Source organism: Lipotes vexillifer, unplaced genomic scaffold (assembly GCF_000442215.2).
Source record: "Lipotes vexillifer unplaced genomic scaffold, Lipotes_vexillifer_v1.1 scaffold109, whole genome shotgun sequence".
Taxonomy (NCBI): Eukaryota; Metazoa; Chordata; class Mammalia; order Artiodactyla; family Lipotidae; genus Lipotes; species Lipotes vexillifer.
Window position 1 is genome coordinate 1,778,067 of NW_006790015.1, and position 19,453 is coordinate 1,797,519.

The 19,453-nt window shown below is 49.0% G+C and overlaps 1 protein-coding gene across 1 annotated transcript in view; it reads left to right on the top strand.

Annotated features, from left to right (window-relative positions):
* Positions 1-9,050: 9,050 nt before the first annotated feature.
* TNFRSF8 (TNF receptor superfamily member 8) overlaps positions 9,051-19,453 on the top strand; it is a 40,829-nt gene continuing 30,426 nt past the window's right edge. Inside the window, exons 1-2 of the mRNA XM_007463188.1 lie at positions 9,051-9,141; positions 17,791-17,943. Of these exons, the coding sequence (XP_007463250.1) occupies positions 17,856-17,943 (88 nt within the window). The 5' untranslated portion in view covers positions 9,051-9,141; positions 17,791-17,855. The remainder of the gene's footprint in view (positions 9,142-17,790; positions 17,944-19,453) is intronic.

Consider the following 19,453-nt stretch of genomic DNA (forward strand, 5'->3'; position numbering starts at 1 on the left):
GGAAGGACAAAGTTCCTTCCCCCAAACTCAGCGGAGACTCTCCTCTCGTGAACCAGCCCCTAACAGAGGGGCTTAGCTTTCAAGGAGCCCTGGAAACATCGGGGAGCTTGTTAAAAATGCCGATTCCTTAAAAAAATGAGTCTTGATTCTTCACACCAGGCACCAAAATGAAATCTGAATATAGGAAAGGTTAAGTAACACCGTCTAGAAGACCATGTAGGAGAATATCTAAATGTGTTGGGTGGGCAAATATTTCTTAAATAGGACATTAACTATAAAAGTAAAGATTGATACATTAATTGCCCTTCATTAGAACTAAGAACCCTGTTCATCCCAAGACTCCAGTAAGAAAGTGGAAAGGCAAACCATAAGATGGGAGATGAGGTCTGCAGTGCGTATATTCAACAAGAACTTGTATCCAGAATATGTAAAGAATTCCCACACATCAGGAAGAAAAGTCGGACAATCTGATTTTTTAAAAAATGGGCAAAAGACCTGAATATGCATCTTACAAGAGAGAATATCCAAACAGCTGATAAACATGTGAAAAAGTACCCAACATCATCACTCATCAGAGAAATGCAAATAAAAGACGCGATGAAATTCCACTATATGCTCACCCAAATGGCTAAAATTTAAAAAAACTAACTGTACTAAGTGTTAGCAAAGATATGGAGCAACTGGAACACACGCCATTCGGTGAAATGTCAATTAGTACAATTTAGAAAACTGTATGGAGAATCAATCAAAGCCAAGCGTACACATACTTTGACCCTACAATTCCACTCCTAGGTATATATCCAATGGAAATGTGTGCATATGCGCACCAAAACATAGGTACAAGAAGGTTCCTAGTGGGATTATTCATAATGATCAAAAAAGTGGAAACAACCCAAAGGTCCATCAAGAGTAGAGTACAGGGGCTTCCCTGGTGGCGCAGTGGTTGAGAATCTGCCTGCTAATGCAGGGGACACGGGTTCGAGCCCTGGGCTGGGAGGATCCCACATGCCACGAAGCAACTAGGCCCATGAGCCACAACTACTGAGCCTGTGCGTCTGGAGCCTGTGCTCCACAACAAGAGAGGCCACGATGGTGAGGAGATCGTGCACCGCGATGAAGAGTGGCCCCCACTTGCCGCAACTAGAGAAAGCCCTCGCCCAGAAACGAAGACCCAACACAGCAAAAATAAATAAATTAATTAATAAACTCCAACCCCCAACATCTTCAAAAAAAAAAAGAGTAGAGTAGATAAATTGTGCATTTTCATGGGATGCAATACTGCAAGGCAGTGAACTTGAATGAATGGTTGCTGTTTGCAACAATGTGGGTGATTCTCACAGTAGAATTTTGAGTTAAAAAAGCCAGTTGCCAGGGTGTACGTTTCTATCTAGGTAAAGTTCTAAAGCGGACAAAACAAATCTCTGGTGTAGAAGTCAGGTTAGCGGGGGGGACTTTCGTGTCGGGAAGGGACAGGAGGTGGGTGCTGGGTACTAGTATCTTGTTTCTGGATCTGGGTGCCGGTGGCAGGATGTGTTTATGCTGTAAAAATTCAGTGTGTATATACTTGAGATCTGTGTGCGTTTCTGCATGAGTGTTAGACACCTCGCCCAGAAGACCCAACACAGCAAAAATAAATAAATTAATTAATAAACTCCAACCCCCAACATCTTCAAAAAAAAAAAGAGTAGAGTAGATAAATTGTGCATTTTCATGGGATGCAATACTGCAAGGCAGTGAACTTGAATGAATGGTTGCTGTTTGCAACAATGTGGGTGATTCTCACAGTAGAATTTTGAGTTAAAAAAGCCAGTTGCCAGGGTGTACGTTTCTATCTAGGTAAAGTTCTAAAGCGGACAAAACAAATCTCTGGTGTAGAAGTCAGGTTAGCGGGGGGGACTTTCGTGTCGGGAAGGGACAGGAGGTGGGTGCTGGGTACTAGTATCTTGTTTCTGGATCTGGGTGCCGGTGGCAGGATGTGTTTATGCTGTAAAAATTCAGTGTGTATATACTTGAGATCTGTGTGCGTTTCTGCATGAGTGTTAGACATCAACAGACAAGTTTACCAGAACTTCTTATTGCTGGGCCCATGCTGGAAGCCAAGTAGGAGGCAAGTGAATTATTCCCAGGGAGAGAGGCTGGGGGCTGGGACCAGGTGGAGGAGGTGGGGATGTTGGTCCGAAGGGGCTGAGTGCATTTGCTGATGGGCTGGGTGTGAGTACTGGAGGAGAGGGTCAAGGGAGACTTCAAGGTTTGGGGCCTGATTTATGGGAGGCTGGGGTTGCCTCCGCCTCCGCTGGGAAGACCAAAGGTGGAGCGGGTTCCAGGAAGTTTCCGTCCTGACTTCTATAACGTGAGGCTTCACCTCAGGCCTGGCCTGATAGCAAGTGGAGACCAGGCCTCCTGGGACCTGAGGGGCAGGAGGGAGGGTGGGTGTCTGGGACCCTCCTGGCCTCACCAGTGTGTTTCACCCTCCAGGGTCGAGTCTCCAAGGACGCCTGTGCAGGGGACTCCAGCCGCTACTACAACGAGGCTGCCGGGAAGTGTTGCTACCGCTGCCCCGAGTGTGAGTAGGGGTGTTGGGAATGGGGACGAGGGGGGAGTTTTGTCCTCAAGTTACAACACTCCGGGGAGATTGGTGAGTGGGAAAGACCAGAGCCAACATCGTCATTGCCATTGTCTATAGGTTTTAATGAATAGCTGCCCTTTGTTGAATACTCCCGGCATATACACTAGTCTGAGGCTTCCCACGCATTGCATCCTCCCATAGGATCTTCACCATTATCCTTTGTCATAGCCATTTTGCAGATGAGACTGTTAGGGGTGCTGCAAGGTTAAGCAAGTTGCCCAAGGTCACAGAACTGGGAAACGGGGGAGCCAACTGGGGCTGGAGCCCAGGGTTCTATGACCCCAGAGCCTGGGCTATTGACACCCCCTGACCACCGCTCATTTCCAGGCCTACGAGCAGTTGGCAGGCCTCATCTTTCCTGCCCTGGGAACTCGTTTGTCCCAGGGCTGCCGGGACTATAGCTCGCTTGCGGACCAGTCTCCCTGCCCAGAGCTCGCTTCCTGGAAGGCTCACCTGCCCCCAGCACAATGATGGGCCCCATGAGTAGATGAAGGGCACCAACAGGAAATCCTTCCAGAAGAGGCATGGGTCTTGTTCTCCCCACTTTGCAGATGAGGCTCAGGGTCACAAGGTCATGAAACATCCCCATCCCCTGTGGTTGTTATCAAAGTCCCAAGGCACATCCAATGGCCTTAGCTGCATGGGGCTCAGCTGTGGTCTCTGACCTCCGGGAACAGGGACTCATGGGAGAGGAAAGACATTAGTTATGCCAGCAGAGGGTGTGAGGGAGGACTGCGCCTATGGGCTCATCATAACTGCCTCTCGCTTTGAGGACAGCAAGCCACTGGAAGTGGGCAAGGGTCTTCAGGGCAGGTAGAGGGCCCAGCATTGCTGTCTGGAGGATGGCGACAGGCCACGATGCACAAGATCGCCAAGGGTATGTGGCCCGAGCTGGGCAGGAACCCTGGTCAGTCTGTTCCTAGACCTGCAGCCTCTTTGCTCCACCATGAGCGCAGACCCAGCCCGTGCTCAGGCCACCAAGGACCAAGAGAAATATTTTGGGAAAGAATTTGATATTTTTTATTTCAAAAATGATTGTAAGAAATCATTGTAGGGGAAAAAGGAGAACTTCATTGGACTGTCTCGCTTTTATTTTCTCGTTTAGTGTTGGACTTGAAGTATGTAACAGGTGGGTTCCCATGCTTTTTTAGTGCTTGGGACTTTAGTGCCTTAAGGGCCGGCCACCCACATACCCACCCACCCAGGTACCTGCCTGTCTACCTAAGCTGTTCTTTCACTCACTCACTAACCTGTCCATCTCTCCCTCCTCCTGCCTCCCATCCCCCTTCCCTTTCTTTCTGCCACCCATCCCCCATACATCTACCCATCTGTCTCAGTCTGCTCAGGCTGCCATAACAAAATACCGCAATACCGCAGACTGGGGGCTTAAACAACACCGCATCTCCCCAGGAGAGCAGCGGTCAGGATTCCTGAGTGGTGTGGCCCACAGGGCTCTGTGACTTTCCATAGGACCTGCAATCCCAGCCGCAGGGAGAAAGACAGACACTTCCTTCCCATGCCCCCCAGCCCCCCTTGATGCCTGCCTGGCAGGGCTTGATGGGGAGTGGGTGGGGAGAGAGAGGGTGACATCTCAGTCTCAGTCTCAGGCTCCCTCCACTTAGATGCTGTAACTTGGGAGAAGGGGGCTCCCTTCCCCCACATGTTCCCTCTCCAAGGCCCAGTGACTGGGGGTGGCTGAACGCCCCATGCTGGTGTGGTAGGTGGGGCATTTTGCTGGAGTTTTATTGACCCTGTGCTTCCGGGCATGCAAGAGAGGAAAAATGAAAAACCCACAAAAACCCCTTCCTTTGTCTCTCGGGGAAATTTCTGACATTTTGCCCGCTGTCTGCAATCAGCACTCAGCTGTGTACTGGGGCCGATTGGTGGAGGAAGGAAACGGGGAGACCTTTGAGATTGAGAAATTAAGATGTCACCAGATCCCTCCTCCCACCCAGGCCTGTTATGCCCTTTCTAGCAACCTCAACAGTTGATCCCCAGCCCTCTGCTTACACACCCCCCAGTGACGGGGAGCTCACTTACTGACTCATAACAACAGCAATGGTTATCATTGGTGGAGCATGTGCCACGCCAGCCACAGTGCTGAGCCCTGTAACTATCTTAGCTCATTGAGCCCTGATAGGAAACCCAAAGAGGAAACCTGCACACGGCAGGGATCAGGGATTTGCCCACGGTCACATGCTAGTAAGTGGCTCGGGCGGGGCTCAAACATGGCTGTCTAGCTAGAATCCTGAGCCCTTCACTCTTATTTGGTACTGACCCCGAGGCATTGCATTTGGAGAGGCAGCAGGGCATATCAGTGAAGAGCCTGTGTGCGGGCTGCACCCCCTTCCTATTCTGCACCCTGCTTCCTGGATCACCCTCCCTTTGGTGCCCAGACTCAGCCCCCATAGGAGGGGTGTCCCCCGCAGGCGTGGGGGGATGATGTGAAGCCAGGCCTGGTGTTAGGCAGAGAGCACGGTTTGTTTGGGGCCAGGCGGGTGTACCCCATCTTGTCCTGGGGGAGCCGAGGGTTTCTCCAAGGAGGGAGCAGAGGCCTCCCCTGCCCTCCCTGCTCTGGCTGAGCTCGGCTGCCCCACGTTCCCTCCCCATTTGCACTCCTTCTTCAGGGCAACGGGGGGGCACTCGACAAACATCTTTCAGCCCCAATTCCAAAGCACAAGAAGAAAGCATCTGATGGCTCCGAAAAGTCCAGATGTCCACCTCTGCTCTGGTTCCCCAAGGAGAGGACTGCCCTGGATCACTGCTGGTGGGGCAGGGGCAGGGAGAATGAGGGCAGTTCTCCAAGAAGGGCAGCCTGTGGGCTGAAAAGTCCTTCCAAAATATGTCTGCTGCAACAGGCAGTTAGCATCTGGGAACCATGAGAACACACGCCTGGGGGACATGACCTTGTTGGAAAATGCAGGGGGGACTTCCTTGAGGAGGTGGCATCCAAAGGCATCCTGAGGACAAGCAGGGGTTGGCCAGGCCAAGGTGGGGAGGGGGTGTGCTCTGGTTAGAGGACACAGAATATGCCAAGGCCTGCAGTGGGCAAGGATGGGCATTCAAGGCCTGGGAGGGGCTCCATTTGGCGGCAGCAAAAGGGGTGAAGGGGGTTGGGGAAAGGCAGGGCGGAGGGGCTGACAGCCCAGACTCAGCAAAGAGCAGTTCTGCCCGTGGGAGTTTCGGGGGCCAAAGCAGCTGGCGCCGGCCTGCCTGATGCTGAGGCAGAGGTGAGAGGTGGTGACCGGAAAGTGAGGACAAACTGTGAGAACATCTGGAGTCAGAAAGGCGCTGAGCGGAGACTGGGAGCATCGGGACAGAGGGACACTTGGGAACCAGTTCTCAGAACCAGTGCAACCCCTGAGGCTTTCTTAACCATTTCGTTTCTGATTCTGAAAGTGGTGCTCAGGGGAGAAGATGAAAGGCGGGAAAACAAGAAACTAGCAAGTCGATAAACACTCATCATTTTTCTGCCCCCTCTACTCCAGGGCCCGTGGCCTTTCTGTCCTCTGCATAAGCCACGCCTGTTCCTCCCCCAGGGCCTTTGCACTGGCCGTTACCTCTGCCTGGAATGCTCCCAGCCCACCCCCACCCCGGCCCCTGCACAGCTGCGTCCTTCAGTCCTTTGGGTCTCAGTAGCCCCCCCCCATCCCCCGCTGTCTCACTCGGTCACTCCACTCTCCACTGCTTTCCTCTCCCTGAGCTCCTGCCATATGTTCTTTGGAGTCTGTCTCTGAAGTCTGAACCCACTTGCTAGTTTCTTTTTTTTAAAAATATTTATTTATTTGGCTGCGTTGGATCTTAGGTGCCGCACGCGGGATCTGTTTTTAGTTGCGGCATGTGGGATCTAGTTCCCTGACCAGGGATCGAACCCCGGGCTGCCTGCATTGGGAGCACAGACTCTTAGTCACTGGACCACCAGGGAAATCCCGCTAATTTCTTTCTTTGCGTGCTGACTCTTCCCCAGGCTAGAGTGTCAGTTCCATGAGGGCAGGGACCTCACCTTCAATCTCTTAAATCAGTGCTTGGGGGCTTCCCTGGTGGTCCAGTGGTTAGGACACCGCACTTCCACTGCAGGGGGCATGGGTTCGGTCCCTGGTCGGGGAACTAAGATCCCACATGCTGCAGCATGGCCAAATAAATAAATAAAAATAAATCAGTCCCTGGCGCGAAGTTGGTGGTCAGTAAGTGTGAGTCTAGTGAGTCAGACTGACCTCCAACTCAGTTACTCTGAACCTGTGAGTGTGTATCCTGCAACAGAGGGTTTTCTAAAGTTCACACCAGAACAGCCCCTGGTGCTGAGAGGCGATTTTAAAGGGACCCAGGAGGGGAATCTGGAAAGGATCAGGTGATCAGGAAAGTTCCATGGTGGGGGGCTGGTTTCAGCCTGACCTGGCTAGATACGAAGGGTTCCCTGGGGTGGAAATGGAGATGGAGGGGGTATCTCTCATATCAGTTTCCTGGGCTGCCATTAACAAAGTACCACAAACTGAGTGGCTTCAACACCAGCAATTCATTTTCTCACAGTTCTGGAGGCTAGAAGTCCAGGATCAATGTGTTGGCAGGGCTGTGCTTCCTCTGAAGCCTCCAAGGAAGGCTCTGACCTCTCTCCCAGCTTCTGGTGGTTCCTTGGCTTGTGGCAGCATACCTCCACTCTTCACGTGGGCATCTTCCTGTGTGCATATCTGTCTCTGTATCCAAAATTTCCCCCTTTTTCTAAGGACACCAGTCATACGGAATGAGGGCCCACCCTAACGACTTCATTTTAACTTGATGACCTCTGTAGGGGCCCTGTCTTCAAATAAGATCACATTCTGAGATACTGGAGGGTTAGGACTTTAGCATCACTTTTTTTGTTGGGTGGGGGGCATAATTCAACACATAACAACATTCCAGGACATCTGAGGAGTGCTAGAGAAAAGATGGAGAGGCCCAGGCTGGCTGGGGTACAGAGTACATGAAGCAAATGAGGTACAATGACGCCAGACCAGGAGTCTGCAGACAAGAGTGAGGCCTGGGAGTGCCAGGCTGAGGAGTCTGTATTGCTTAGGTTGTCAGAACAGGTATTGATCAAATACGTGCCAGCCCCTGTGACGGGGCACTCATTGGTGAGCAGACACAGAAAGATCCATCCTTGAGGAGCTGACACTCATGTGGGAAATCCAGACACTAAGTTTATCCTCTAAATAAATATGAAATTACAACAGAGTTAGGTGTAAGAGGGCAAGGTATGTAGGTCTCTGATGGTTTATAACAGGGGTCTTGTCCAAATTGCTGAGGAAGTGATGCCTTGACTATGATGTGAAGGCTGAGTGGGAGTTTACTAGGGGAAAGGGGGGGAAAGCAGTCCTGGCAGAGGACCAGCTTGTGCAAAGGCCCTGGGGCAGAAGGGAGCATGGCCACCTTGGGGAACAGGGAGACTCCAGTGTGGCTAGAGAATAGAACCAGGGGTATATGAGTGGGCATTGACCATGGTAAGGACCTAGACCTCTATCCTGGGAGCCATGAGAAGTCTTTGAAAGTTTTCAGCAAGGAGTGGTGGGTCAGATTTACCTCTCTGAAAGCCCACTGGGGAGCTACTGAAGTTTCCTGAGCTAGAGGGTGTGTACCATCAAGCTAGTACTTTTGAGAGGTTCTTGCGTGTTATTCTAGAGCAGGGACTCTTACCTGTGGCCCATGGACTCCCAAGGGTCCGTGAGTAGATTTCAGGGAAGCCATGAACCTGACTGAGTTCACTTATTTTCATTCGCCTCTAACAAAAATTCCCTTTATTAACTCCTTCCATTATGAATTAAGGCAACAAAGCACAGCAGTAATAGCAGTACCTAAAGATTTTCCATCAGTAGAAATCAGGTATTCTCATATTATATTACAACTGCTGAAGATATCATAAGACATTGTTTATATTCATCACTACTTTGAAACTATGGTAGTTATTAGATCTTATTTAATGAGTTTACAAAGAATCACATGTATTACATCTTAAATTATTTTGTTTAACGCTTTGATAACTGTATGCCAACATAGCTGGTTCCTTCGTAATCCTAAGTGTTTTATTTTGTGCACTTGAAAACGTGATTCTGAGCAGGGTCCACAGGCTCTCCCAGAATGACTAGGGGACACGAGAAATGTTGAGATCCTCTGGTCTAGATTCCTTTGGTTGTAACGAACAGCAGCCTAACTCAGGCCTAAACAAGACAAAAGGGAAATAATTGAGTCAATAACAGAGTAGTCCATGGTGCTGTAACTCAGGTTTGAATGATGTCCTCAGGAGTTCATTTCTCTCCACCTCTGTCACCTCTGAGTCACCTCTTTCTGAGGCAGGCCCTGCCCACACCCCAGCAGCAATGACCCTCCAAGGTGGCCTGACCTGGAGCTTCTCTGCTTCTCTTCCCCAGGGCGTTCCCTGAAGGAGCTGTGCCCTGAGGGGCCCAATGACTGCAGGAAGCAGTGTGATCCCGACTACTACTTGGACAGAAATGGCCGCTGCACAGCCTGTGTGAGCTGTTCTGGAGGTAAGGGCTGTGTCTCTCTTCCGGGGGCTCCTTCCAGGGAGGATGGGGAGCCTCGATGGGGTGGGAAGGCAGCGGAGGCGGAGAATCTGAAAGGTGTGGTGGATCAAGATTTGGTGCCTGTACTCTGAATCAGTCCCCTGGTGCCTCAGTTTACCCCCTCTGGATTTGTGAATTGATATCAACCATGATCTTTTGCATCCATACTTTTTTTTTTTCTTTTTTGGCTGTGCCGTGCAGCTTGTGGGATCACAGTTCCCTGACCAGGGATTGAACCCAGGCCCTCGGCAATGAAAGTGCTGAGTCCTAACCACTGGACCGCCAGGGAATTCCCTGCATCCATACTTTTTAGAGAGAATTAGTTACCATGTTTCCTCAAGGGAGGGACTCACACTTATGTATTAAGTTTACTTTTCAAAAAATAATTAATTAATTAAAAATTTTCAGCTGTGTTGGGTCTTCGCTGCTGCGCATGGGCTTTCTCTAGCTGCGGCGAGTGGAGGCTACTCTTGGTTGCGGTGCATGGGCTTCTCACTGCGGTGGCCTCTCGTTGCGGAGCACAGGCTCTAGGCACGCAGGCTCAGTAGTTGCAGCATGCGGTCTCAGTAGCTGTGGCTCGTGGGCTCTAGAGCGCAGGCTCAGTAGTTGTGGTGCACGGGCTTCGTTGCTCCGTGGCATGTGGGGTCTTCCCAGACCAGAGATCAAACCCGTGTCCCCTGCATTGGCAGGCAGATTCTTAACCACTGCACCCCCAGGGAAGTCCCATGTATTAAGTTTAATCTTTGCTAAACCCCTAGGGGAAGATTCTTTTCTTATCCCAGCTTTACAGTGAGAAAACTGAGGTTTAGGGAAGTTAAGGGCCTTTCCAAAATTACAATGTTGTGGTAATTTGCAGCACTAGAGTTTTAGCTGCTGGTTTGACACCAAGGGCTGTGTTCTTTCTCTAAGACCACAGTGCTTCCAGGAGAGCTTCGTCAATAAATGCTTTCTTCGTTAATTTCTTATTATGGGTAGTGAATATGGTTTGTGTGCTATCTCGCGTTTGTTGGGTTTTTTGGGGGGTGAGATGGGGAAATTTGTTGAGATTTCTTGTGGCCTAATACATTTTCATGCTTTTTAGTATGTTGAGTGTGTTTGGGGGGAAAAATGCGTATTCTGCTTATTGTGTACAAAATTCCACGTATACCTATCTAATCAAGCTTGTTAATTATGTTATTTTCATAAGATGCATCCTTATTTATTTTGCCACCTTCACAGCGGTTGGTTTTTGAGATAGACATGTTAAAATCTATCTCCCAATATGCTTGTTTTTCATCAGATTTTCATTGTGTTCTATTTTTGCTTTATAAATGTCAAAGCTATGTTATTAGGTACAATGTTGATGAGTATCATGCTATCTTGGTGGGCTGGACGTTTTATCAACATGAAATACACCTCTCTGTTTCTTACAATGTGTTTGCCTTAATTCCATTTCTGTTTGATATTAATAGTGCCATTCTTGTTTATGTTAGCATTTCTCTGGTGTATCTTTAAAATTTTTTAAATTAATGACCACATTTTATTAAACAAAAGTTATATGCATCCATCATAAAAATTCAAGCAATACACAAGTGTAAGGAAGAAAGTCAACTCTGTCCCTCCCCCATCAGTGGGTGACTGACACCTCTCTGTCCCTCTCTATAGAGAGAAGAATGGGTAGGTTAGTAGCCAGACAGACTATACACACATAGAAAGAAGGAATCTTTAAGAGGATGGGATCATACTATTTATGGCGTGAAAATGATTATAGTTAACTTTATTCAAATATATCAGAGGAAGAAGGAACCACAGTGAAGTAGCTAAACTATCACAAGAGACAGTAGTTCTTAAACAAAGAAACCCTCTGAAATGAACAAAAGACGTTACGAAAATCAATAAGCGGCTAGGAATCATTTAAGGAATGACTGTCTCTTCTGGTAGCGTCATATTCTACTTGTTTCAATTTTGGGGTAGCAGAGAGTTGCTTGACTCCCTGTAATGAAAAACGAATGGTTTGGGCTTCCCTGGCGGCGCAGTGGTGGACAGTCCGCCTGCCGATGCAGGGGACACGGGTTCGTGCCCCAGTCCGGGAGGATCCCGCGTGCCGCGGAGCGGCTGGGCCCGTGAGCCGTGGCCGCTGAGCCTGCGCCTCCGGAGCCTGTGCTCCGCAACGGGAGAGGCCACAACAGTGAGAGGCCCGCGTACTGAAAAAAAAAAAAAAAAAAAAAAAAATTGAAATATAATTGATTTACAATGTTTCAGGTATATAGCAAAGTGATTCAGTTATATGTATATTCTTTTCCATTATAGATTACTACAAGATATTGAATATAGTTCCCTGTGCTATACATTAGGTCTTTGTTGCTTATCTATTTTATTTACAGTAGTTGTGTATGTGTTAATCCCAAATGCCTAATTTATCCCTCCCCTCTAAAGATAAGTTTTTGTGTTTGAAAAACCCATGGTGATGGGCTTCCTTGGTGGCGCAGTGGTTGAGAGTCCGCCTGCCGATGCAGGGGACATGGGTTCGTGCCCGGGTCCGGGAAAATCCCACATGCCGCGGAGCAGCTGGGCCCGTGAGCCATGGCCGCTGAGCCTGCGCGTCCGGAGCCTGTGCTCCACAATGGGAGAGGCCACAACAGTGAGAGGCCCGGGGACCGGGAAAAACAAAAAACAAAAAAAAACATGGTGGGGCTTCCCTGGTGGCGCAGTGGTTGAGAGGCCGCCTGCCGATGCAGGGGACACGGGTTCGTGCCTCGGTCTGGGAAGATCCCACATGCTGCGGAGTGGCTGGGCCCGTGAGCCATGGCCGCTGAGCCTGCGCGTCCGGAGCCTATGCTCCGCAACCGGAGAGGCCACGACGGTGAGAGGCCCGCGTAAAAGAATGGTTCTACATTATCTTTGCTGTGTTATAGTCTATGATGTTTATCATCTTTTCTGTAGCCCTAAGTCCCTTGGCATGTTAGCTTCACTTTGCTATTTAAATTCATTCATTGTGCCCTTTGAGTCCATTTATCACAGCTTCTCATTCCTGAATTTTTCATTTTGATTTGTCACTTGATTGGTTAGGTTTCACTCTCATGTGGACTTTTCAGGGAGGACTCATCTTTGCACCTTCCTTCACTTTTTTCATGTTTGAGAATATTTGTTGCTTTTAAACTGGAATGACAACTTGGGCGGGTATAATATTACGCCTGGGACATATTTTCTCTAGAACTTGGTAAGCATTGGTGCACTGTCTTCTCGTGATGGAATTGCTGTGGAGGGGAGTCTGCAGTCAGCTTCTTTCCCCCTCTTTGTAGGTGACTGCAAGAATCATTCTTTCTCTAGCCTTAAGGATCAAAAACTTAGCCAGAATATGCCTTGATATTAATTGTTTGGAAACAAATCTTCCTGGTATCTGGTATGTCTTTTCTATCTGCAGATTTAGTTCTTCCTTCATTTCAGGGGAACTGACATGGATTTTATCTTTGCTAAACAGATATATCTCAGTGTCAACTTGATGGATACCAATTATTCTTATGTTTGATTGTCTTTGCCTTTCCTCCTTGTCTATCATCTTCATTAATTGCATTAATATCTGCCTTTTTACCTTGCATTCACCGGTATTTTCTCAATCTTTTCTCCATGCCAGTTAACTCAATTTTCTGTCTAATCTTTTTTGTTTCTTGCTGCCCAGGGCAAGACAGGGCCCCCAGGACACTGGTAGTTCACTTACTGAATTTCTAATTATGGTGTTGTGCATCTCAGTTTGTTTTCTTTTGCTCTGCAGTCTTCCTTCTTATCTCATCCTTTTAAAACATCATCTTTTTTTTGAGCTCTTCCTTTATTGAATTACTATTCTTATTAAGTTCCTTTATAGTGTGAAGCACTCCTGGGATTGCTTGTTAGTTGCAGACTGGGTTCTTTGTCCTTGAAAACTATATTCCTATCTTTTTTAGATCTTTCTCTTGTTCTTGTCTTCACTCCTCCCTCCCTTCCATCTTTCCTGCTATAGCATGTTTGCACTGTCGCCTTCTTATATTTTTCCTTCTTGCTTGAGCTTAGCTGGGGCAGCAGCTCTGTCCCTGATACAGTGTGAAGGATTTCTCCTTCACACCTGCCCCATCTCACTGGCCTTGAGTTCATCGTCGCAGCTCAGAGCATCAACTGGGGATTCTCAGGGTTACATTTTTTTTTTTGGCTGCGCGGCGGGCCTTGCGAGGTCCTAGCTCCTCAACGAGGGATTGAACCTGGGCCACGGCAGTGAAAGCACTGAGTCCTAATCCCTGGACCACCAGGGAATTCCCAAGAATTGCTTTTTTAAAAAAAATTGTGGTAAAATATACGTAACATAAAATTTATTATTTTAACCATTTAAAAGCGTACTGTTCAGCGGCATGTAGTGCATTCATATTTTTGGGTAACCATCACCATCATCCAGCTCCAGAACTTTTTCATCTTCCCCAATTGAAACACTCTCCCCATTAAACACTAGCTCCTCATCGCTCCCCGCACCCTCACCCCAAGGCTTTGGCAACTACCATTCTATTCTCTGTCTCTATGAGTTTGACTACTCTAGGATGTTCATAGAAGTGAAATCATACAATATTTATCCTTTTGTGACTTGTTTCACTTAGCGTAATATCTTCAAGGTGCATCTATGCTGTAGCATGTGTCAGAATTTCCTTCCTTCTTAAGGCTGAATGGTAGTCCATTGGACGGATCTACCACATTTTGTTTATCCGTTGATGTCCACGGACACTTGGGTTGTTTTCACCTTTTAGCTATTGTGGATATTGTTGCTATGAACATAGTTGTACAAATAGCAGTTCAAGTCCCTGCTCTCAATTCTTCACCCACTCAGCAGTGGAACTGCTGGATCATGTGGGAATTCTATGTTTAATTTCTTGAGGAATCCTGACTGTTACCTTTGAAACTCGTTTTAGGAGCCTGAGGGCGGCCTGGGTGGGGGTCAGAGAGCAGCCAGAGATGGGTGTGGTCATGGCAGCAGGGGCGCTGCCTTCTCTTCTGTCAGAGTCTTTACCGAGCTCCTGCTGCCTAGAAAGGGGTGCCGCCCACTCCTGGAGCTTCTGCTCATTCCCCCAGCTAGGGAATTGGCAAGTCCACGCAGTCTTTTTTTTTTTTTTTTTTTGCGGTACGAGGGACTCTCACTGTTGTGGCCTCTCCCGTTGCAGAGCACAGGCTCCGGACGCTCAGGCTCAGCGGCCATGGCTCACGGGCCCAGCTGCTCCGCGGCATGTGGGATCTTCCCGGACCGGGGCCTGAACCCGTGTCCCCTGCATCGGCAGGCGGACTCCCAACCACTGCGCCACCAGGGAAGCCCCACGCAGTCTTTTCTGCCTCTGCCCAGGCCTTTGATATTACATGCAGGCAGCTACTCAGAGTGTTTTTTTCTTGAGTTTTCCGTGGATGTCTACCCACTGTCTTTAGGTGGAGTCTCCAGATTTTTGAAAATTATCAGGATTTTATTCTCTCCTCAGTACAGCTTCTAAGCTGCAGGTGAGAGAGAGGGGCTGTACCAGGGTCACTACAACAAGGAAGACAGAGGAGAGGGTCCCCAGATGTTTTTAGGAGTCAGGGGTAGGGGCGGGGGGAGGGGGGGTTGTCTTTTAATCATTGCTGCCCACACCCCATTGGTCAGAACCAAGTCACATGACCGCCTGTCCATCTGCAAGGGTGGCTGGGAAATGTAATCTTCCTCTGAGTCCATTTGAAACAGGATTTGGGAAACGCATCACTGTGCTCCAGGGGATTCCTTCTCATAGCTGCAATTTCCTTTTGCATCTCCGAGGATATTAATTATACTGATTCCAAAGGCTTGTTCTGTTTTCTCTTTTATCTGTTTTCTTGAGCGTTAGTTCTGCTTGAGTTTGGGGCTCTTTTTTCTTGGTGCTGGTTTCTTCTGGTCTTTGGTGACTTCGAGTTCTGCACGTGGGATCTGATGACTGGGGTAGGGTGGGGGTCTGCGAGTGGGGCTTGTGAAATCCACCTCCGGAGACTGCGAGGATGAGCGGATGGGGTGGAGGTGCCGGGCGGGGTCTGTCAGAGGCTGGTCCTCTGGGTCTGCAGGGTCCCTTCCTTCCCCCACGGCTGACCAGCCCGGGGGCGCTGCCCAGCTCACCTCACCCGAGTATCCTTGGGGAGACGCTTGGCTTCTAGCTCTGTGGCGTGACTGGATGAGGAGTGTGGGGCGAGGGACCCACCTGGGTGCTTCTGCTGCACTCCTTGTGGGATTCCCTCCCGCTTGCCCCTACCATTCACCCACTTGGAGACAAGCACCCAGAGCCTCTCCTAGCATAATCAGTCGTATGGGGTACGTTTTGGGCTGTGGTCTCCTTCCATCCAATTCCATCTGCCCTCCATATTTAAGAAGTCTTCATCATTTCTGGTTGACCAAAAATGCCCCTTCTTGTTTTCGCAGGGATATTTGCATTCTTTAATTATTATTTTTACCAGTGATTTTTTTTTAAAGATAAAATTCATCATTTAAAGTGTACAGTGCTGGGCTTCCCTGGTGGCGCAGTGGTTGAGAGTCCGCCTGCCGATGCAGAGGACGCAGGTTCGTGCCCCGATATGGGAAGATCCCACATGCCGCGGAGCGGCTGGGCCTGTGAGCCGTGGCCGCTGAGCCTGCGCATCCGGAGCCTGTGCTCCGCAGCGGGAGAGGCCGCAACAGTGAGAGGCCCGCGTACCGCAAAAAAAAAAAAAAAAAAAAAAGTGTACAGTGCTGTGTGGGACTTCCCTGGTGGCGCAGTGGTTAAGAATCCGCCTGCCAATGCAGGGGACACGGGTTCGAGCCCTGGTCCGGGAAGATCCCACATGCCACAGAGCAACTAAGCCCGTGCGCCACAACTACTGAGCCTGCGCTCTAGAGCCTGCGAGCCACAACTACTGAGCCCACGTGCCACAACTACTGAAGCCCGTGTACCTAGAGCCTGTGCTCCACAACAAGAGAAGCCACGACTATGAGAAGCCCGCGCACCACATAGCCCCTGCTTGCTGCAACTAGAGAAAGCCCACGCGCAGCAACGAAGACCCAACGCAGCCAAAAATAAATAATTTATTAAAAAATAAATAAAGTGTACAGTGCTGTGGTTTTATTATATTCACAATGTGCAACCACCACCACTATCTAATAAAAAGGAACCCCCTTAGCTCCCAATTCTCCCCTCCTTCCATCCCCTGGCAATCACTAATCTACTTTCTGTCTCTATGGATTTGCCTACTCTGGACATTTCATATAAATGGAATCATGCAGTACGTGGCTTTTAGTGTGTGGCTTCTTTCACTTTATATAGTATTTTCAAGGTTCATTCATGTTGTAGTGTGTATCAGCACTTCATTCCTTTTTATGGCTGAATAATATTGTGTTATATGTATATAACACATTTTGTTTATCCATTTATCAGTTGGTGGACATTGGTGTCGTTTCTACTTTTTGGCTATTATGAATCATGCTGGAATGAACATGTATGTGCATGTTTTTGTGTGGACATATGTTTTCAGTTGTCTTGGGTATGTACCTAAGAGTGGAATTGCTGGATCATATAATAAATCTATGTTTAACTTTTTGAGGAACTGCCAGACTGCCTTCTACAGCTCTGTCCTACTTTATATTCCCGCTAGCCTTCTATGAGGATTCCAATTTCTCCATATCCTCGCCAACACTTGTCATTGTCTGTCTTTTTTATTCCATCCACCCTAGTGGATATGGCGTCGTCTGTCATAGTGGTTTTGGTTTGATGACTCATAGATGGATCTGATGACTAATGACATTGAGCATCTTTTCATATGCTTACTGGCCATTTGTATATCTTCTCTGGAGAAAAGTCTTCTTAAATCCTTTGCCCATTAAAAAAAAAAACCCAAAAAACTGAATAGACTTTTTTTTTCCGAGAAGTTTTCAGTTTATAGAAAAACCGAGCAGAAAGTGCAGAGATTTCCCACATGCCTGCTATCCTCACATTTTCCCCCAGTATTAACATCTTGCATTAGTGTGGTACATTGTTACAGTTGATGAACCAATATTGGTGCATTATTAACTAAAGTTCATAGTTTACATTAAGGGCCACTCTTTGTGCTGTATATTCTATGATTTTTGACAAATGTGTAATGTCATTTATCCACAGTATCATACAGAATAGTTTCACTGCTTTAAAAATCTTCTGTGCTCTGCCCATTCATCTTCCCCTCCCCCACCCCCTACCAAACCCTGGCAACCACTGATCTTTTTACAGTCTCTGTAGTTTTGTCTTTTCCCGAAGGTCATGTAGTTGGAATCACAGTATGTAGCCTTACAATTGGCTGCTTTCACTGAGAAGTTTGCACTTAATGCCCCTCCATGTCTTTTTTGCCCATTTTAATATTGGGACATTCACTTCTTTTTAATACCATTTTAGTGATCTCCAGGGATGCGGGCTGGGAGGTGGAGGCCGCCTCATGGACCCCGCCTGCCCTCTAGTCCTCACATCAGGAACACTCTGGAAAGAAGGGCTGGGCATACCAGCTGCCCTGCCCAACAGAATGCCATAGCAGCATCCTCCCTCATGTGCTGGACTGTCCCTGGGACTTTTCTGAGTCCCTTCCCTCGCCCTCCCTCTGTCCCCGGTAACCCTTCTCTGTGTCCCTTAGACGACCTCGTGGAGAAGAAGCCATGCTCATGGAACTCTACCCGCGTCTGCGAGTGCCGGCCTGGCATGTTCTGTGGCACATCAGTCATCAACTCCTGTGCCCGCTGCCTCCCTCACTCCGTCTGCCCAACAGGGATGGTTGTCAAGTTCCAGGGTGAGTATCCCCACCGCCCAGGACCACGATCTGTGCCAATGCTCCCCCCCCCGCCCCCCGCAGACCTCCCAACGACTCTCCACCTCCCACGTCCTCCTTCCTGTTGGACAGATCACATCTCCTATCACGAGGCTGCCAGGGATGCAAACGGAGGCCCCTGCTGCCCCTTCCCTGCACCTCAGGTCCCAGGCTCAGAGAGTCCCAGGCACCGCCCTGGCTGGAAGAGGTCTTGGGTTGGTTTGAGGATCAGGGTAGAAATTCTTTGATGCCTGATAAACAAGAAAGAACCCTGAAGTTTCTGTCCTGGGAGTTTCCTGGAAGATGAGGGCTGGTTTCCCATTTTGGTCCAGGGATGCACCGTGCCTCTCACTCTGCCACGCATTCGCACACGCTGTTCGCTCTTTCTGGGACACGCTTCCTTCCCCGTTCACTAAGTCAACTCTGCTTTCAGCTCTCTGTCCAAACATCTCCTCCCGACCTCTCCCAGGTCACTTCTCGACATGGAGGCAAACACTTGTGTCTGTCTCGGTGTGGGCGGTGCTTGTACCCCTCCCTAGGCCGTAGCTTCGTGAGGGCCACGGTCATCTCCCCGCTGCCTAATTAGACACCCGGCGCAGAATCTGCTCTTCAGAGATATGTGTTGAATGATGTGACAGGGAGATCAGAGCTGGGGGTGGTGGGGTTCAGATCTGGCCGGATTCTCTCAGGTCACACAGAACCCTCAGCGGAGGGACCCTCAGAAGCCCGCCACCCACAAACAGGGGCAGGTGGTGGCGTGGAAAGGGCTCTGTATTGGACATCAGGTACCTGGGGTTTTGTACATCTTTGCCTCGTGGGGCATGTTCCCAGTCCTCTCTGGGCCTCAGTCTTCCCATCTGTAAAATGCAGAGATGTGACTAGAAGGCCTTGCATGAGGGCTTTTCAGCTCAGAAACTCTTGTGTCTCTAAGAAAAGTAGCCTCGAGGTCTGTTGCTCCAGCCTGTGGACCGGCTCTGGCTGGCGAGGCTCTCTCGACGGTGTTCCCGCACCTGCCACACGGTGGCGCCAGAGGCCTCTCTTTGCTGCCCCCAGACCTGCTGCCCGAGGCGGTGCCACGGGCCACGCTTAAAATGTGGCCAGTAGCACTGAGATGTGCTGTCAGTATAGAATATGCCCCGGATTTCAAATACTTAGTATAGGAAAAGAATGTAAAACATCTCATTAATTATTTTTTATGTTGATTACCTATTGGCATAATATTTTAGATATATTGGGTTAAATAAACGTATTGCTTAATTTCACTTCTTTTTTACTTTTTAAAATGTGGCTACTAGTGGGCTTCCCTGGTGGCGCATTGGTTGAGAGTCCGCCTGCTGCTGCAGAGGACGCGGGTTCATGCTGCGGTCTGGGAGGATCCCACATTGCCGCGGAGCGGCTGGGCCTGTGAGCCATGGTCGCTGAGCCTGCGCGTCCGGAGCCTGTGCTCCGCAACGGGAGAGGCCACAACAGTGAGAGGCCCGTGTACCGCAAA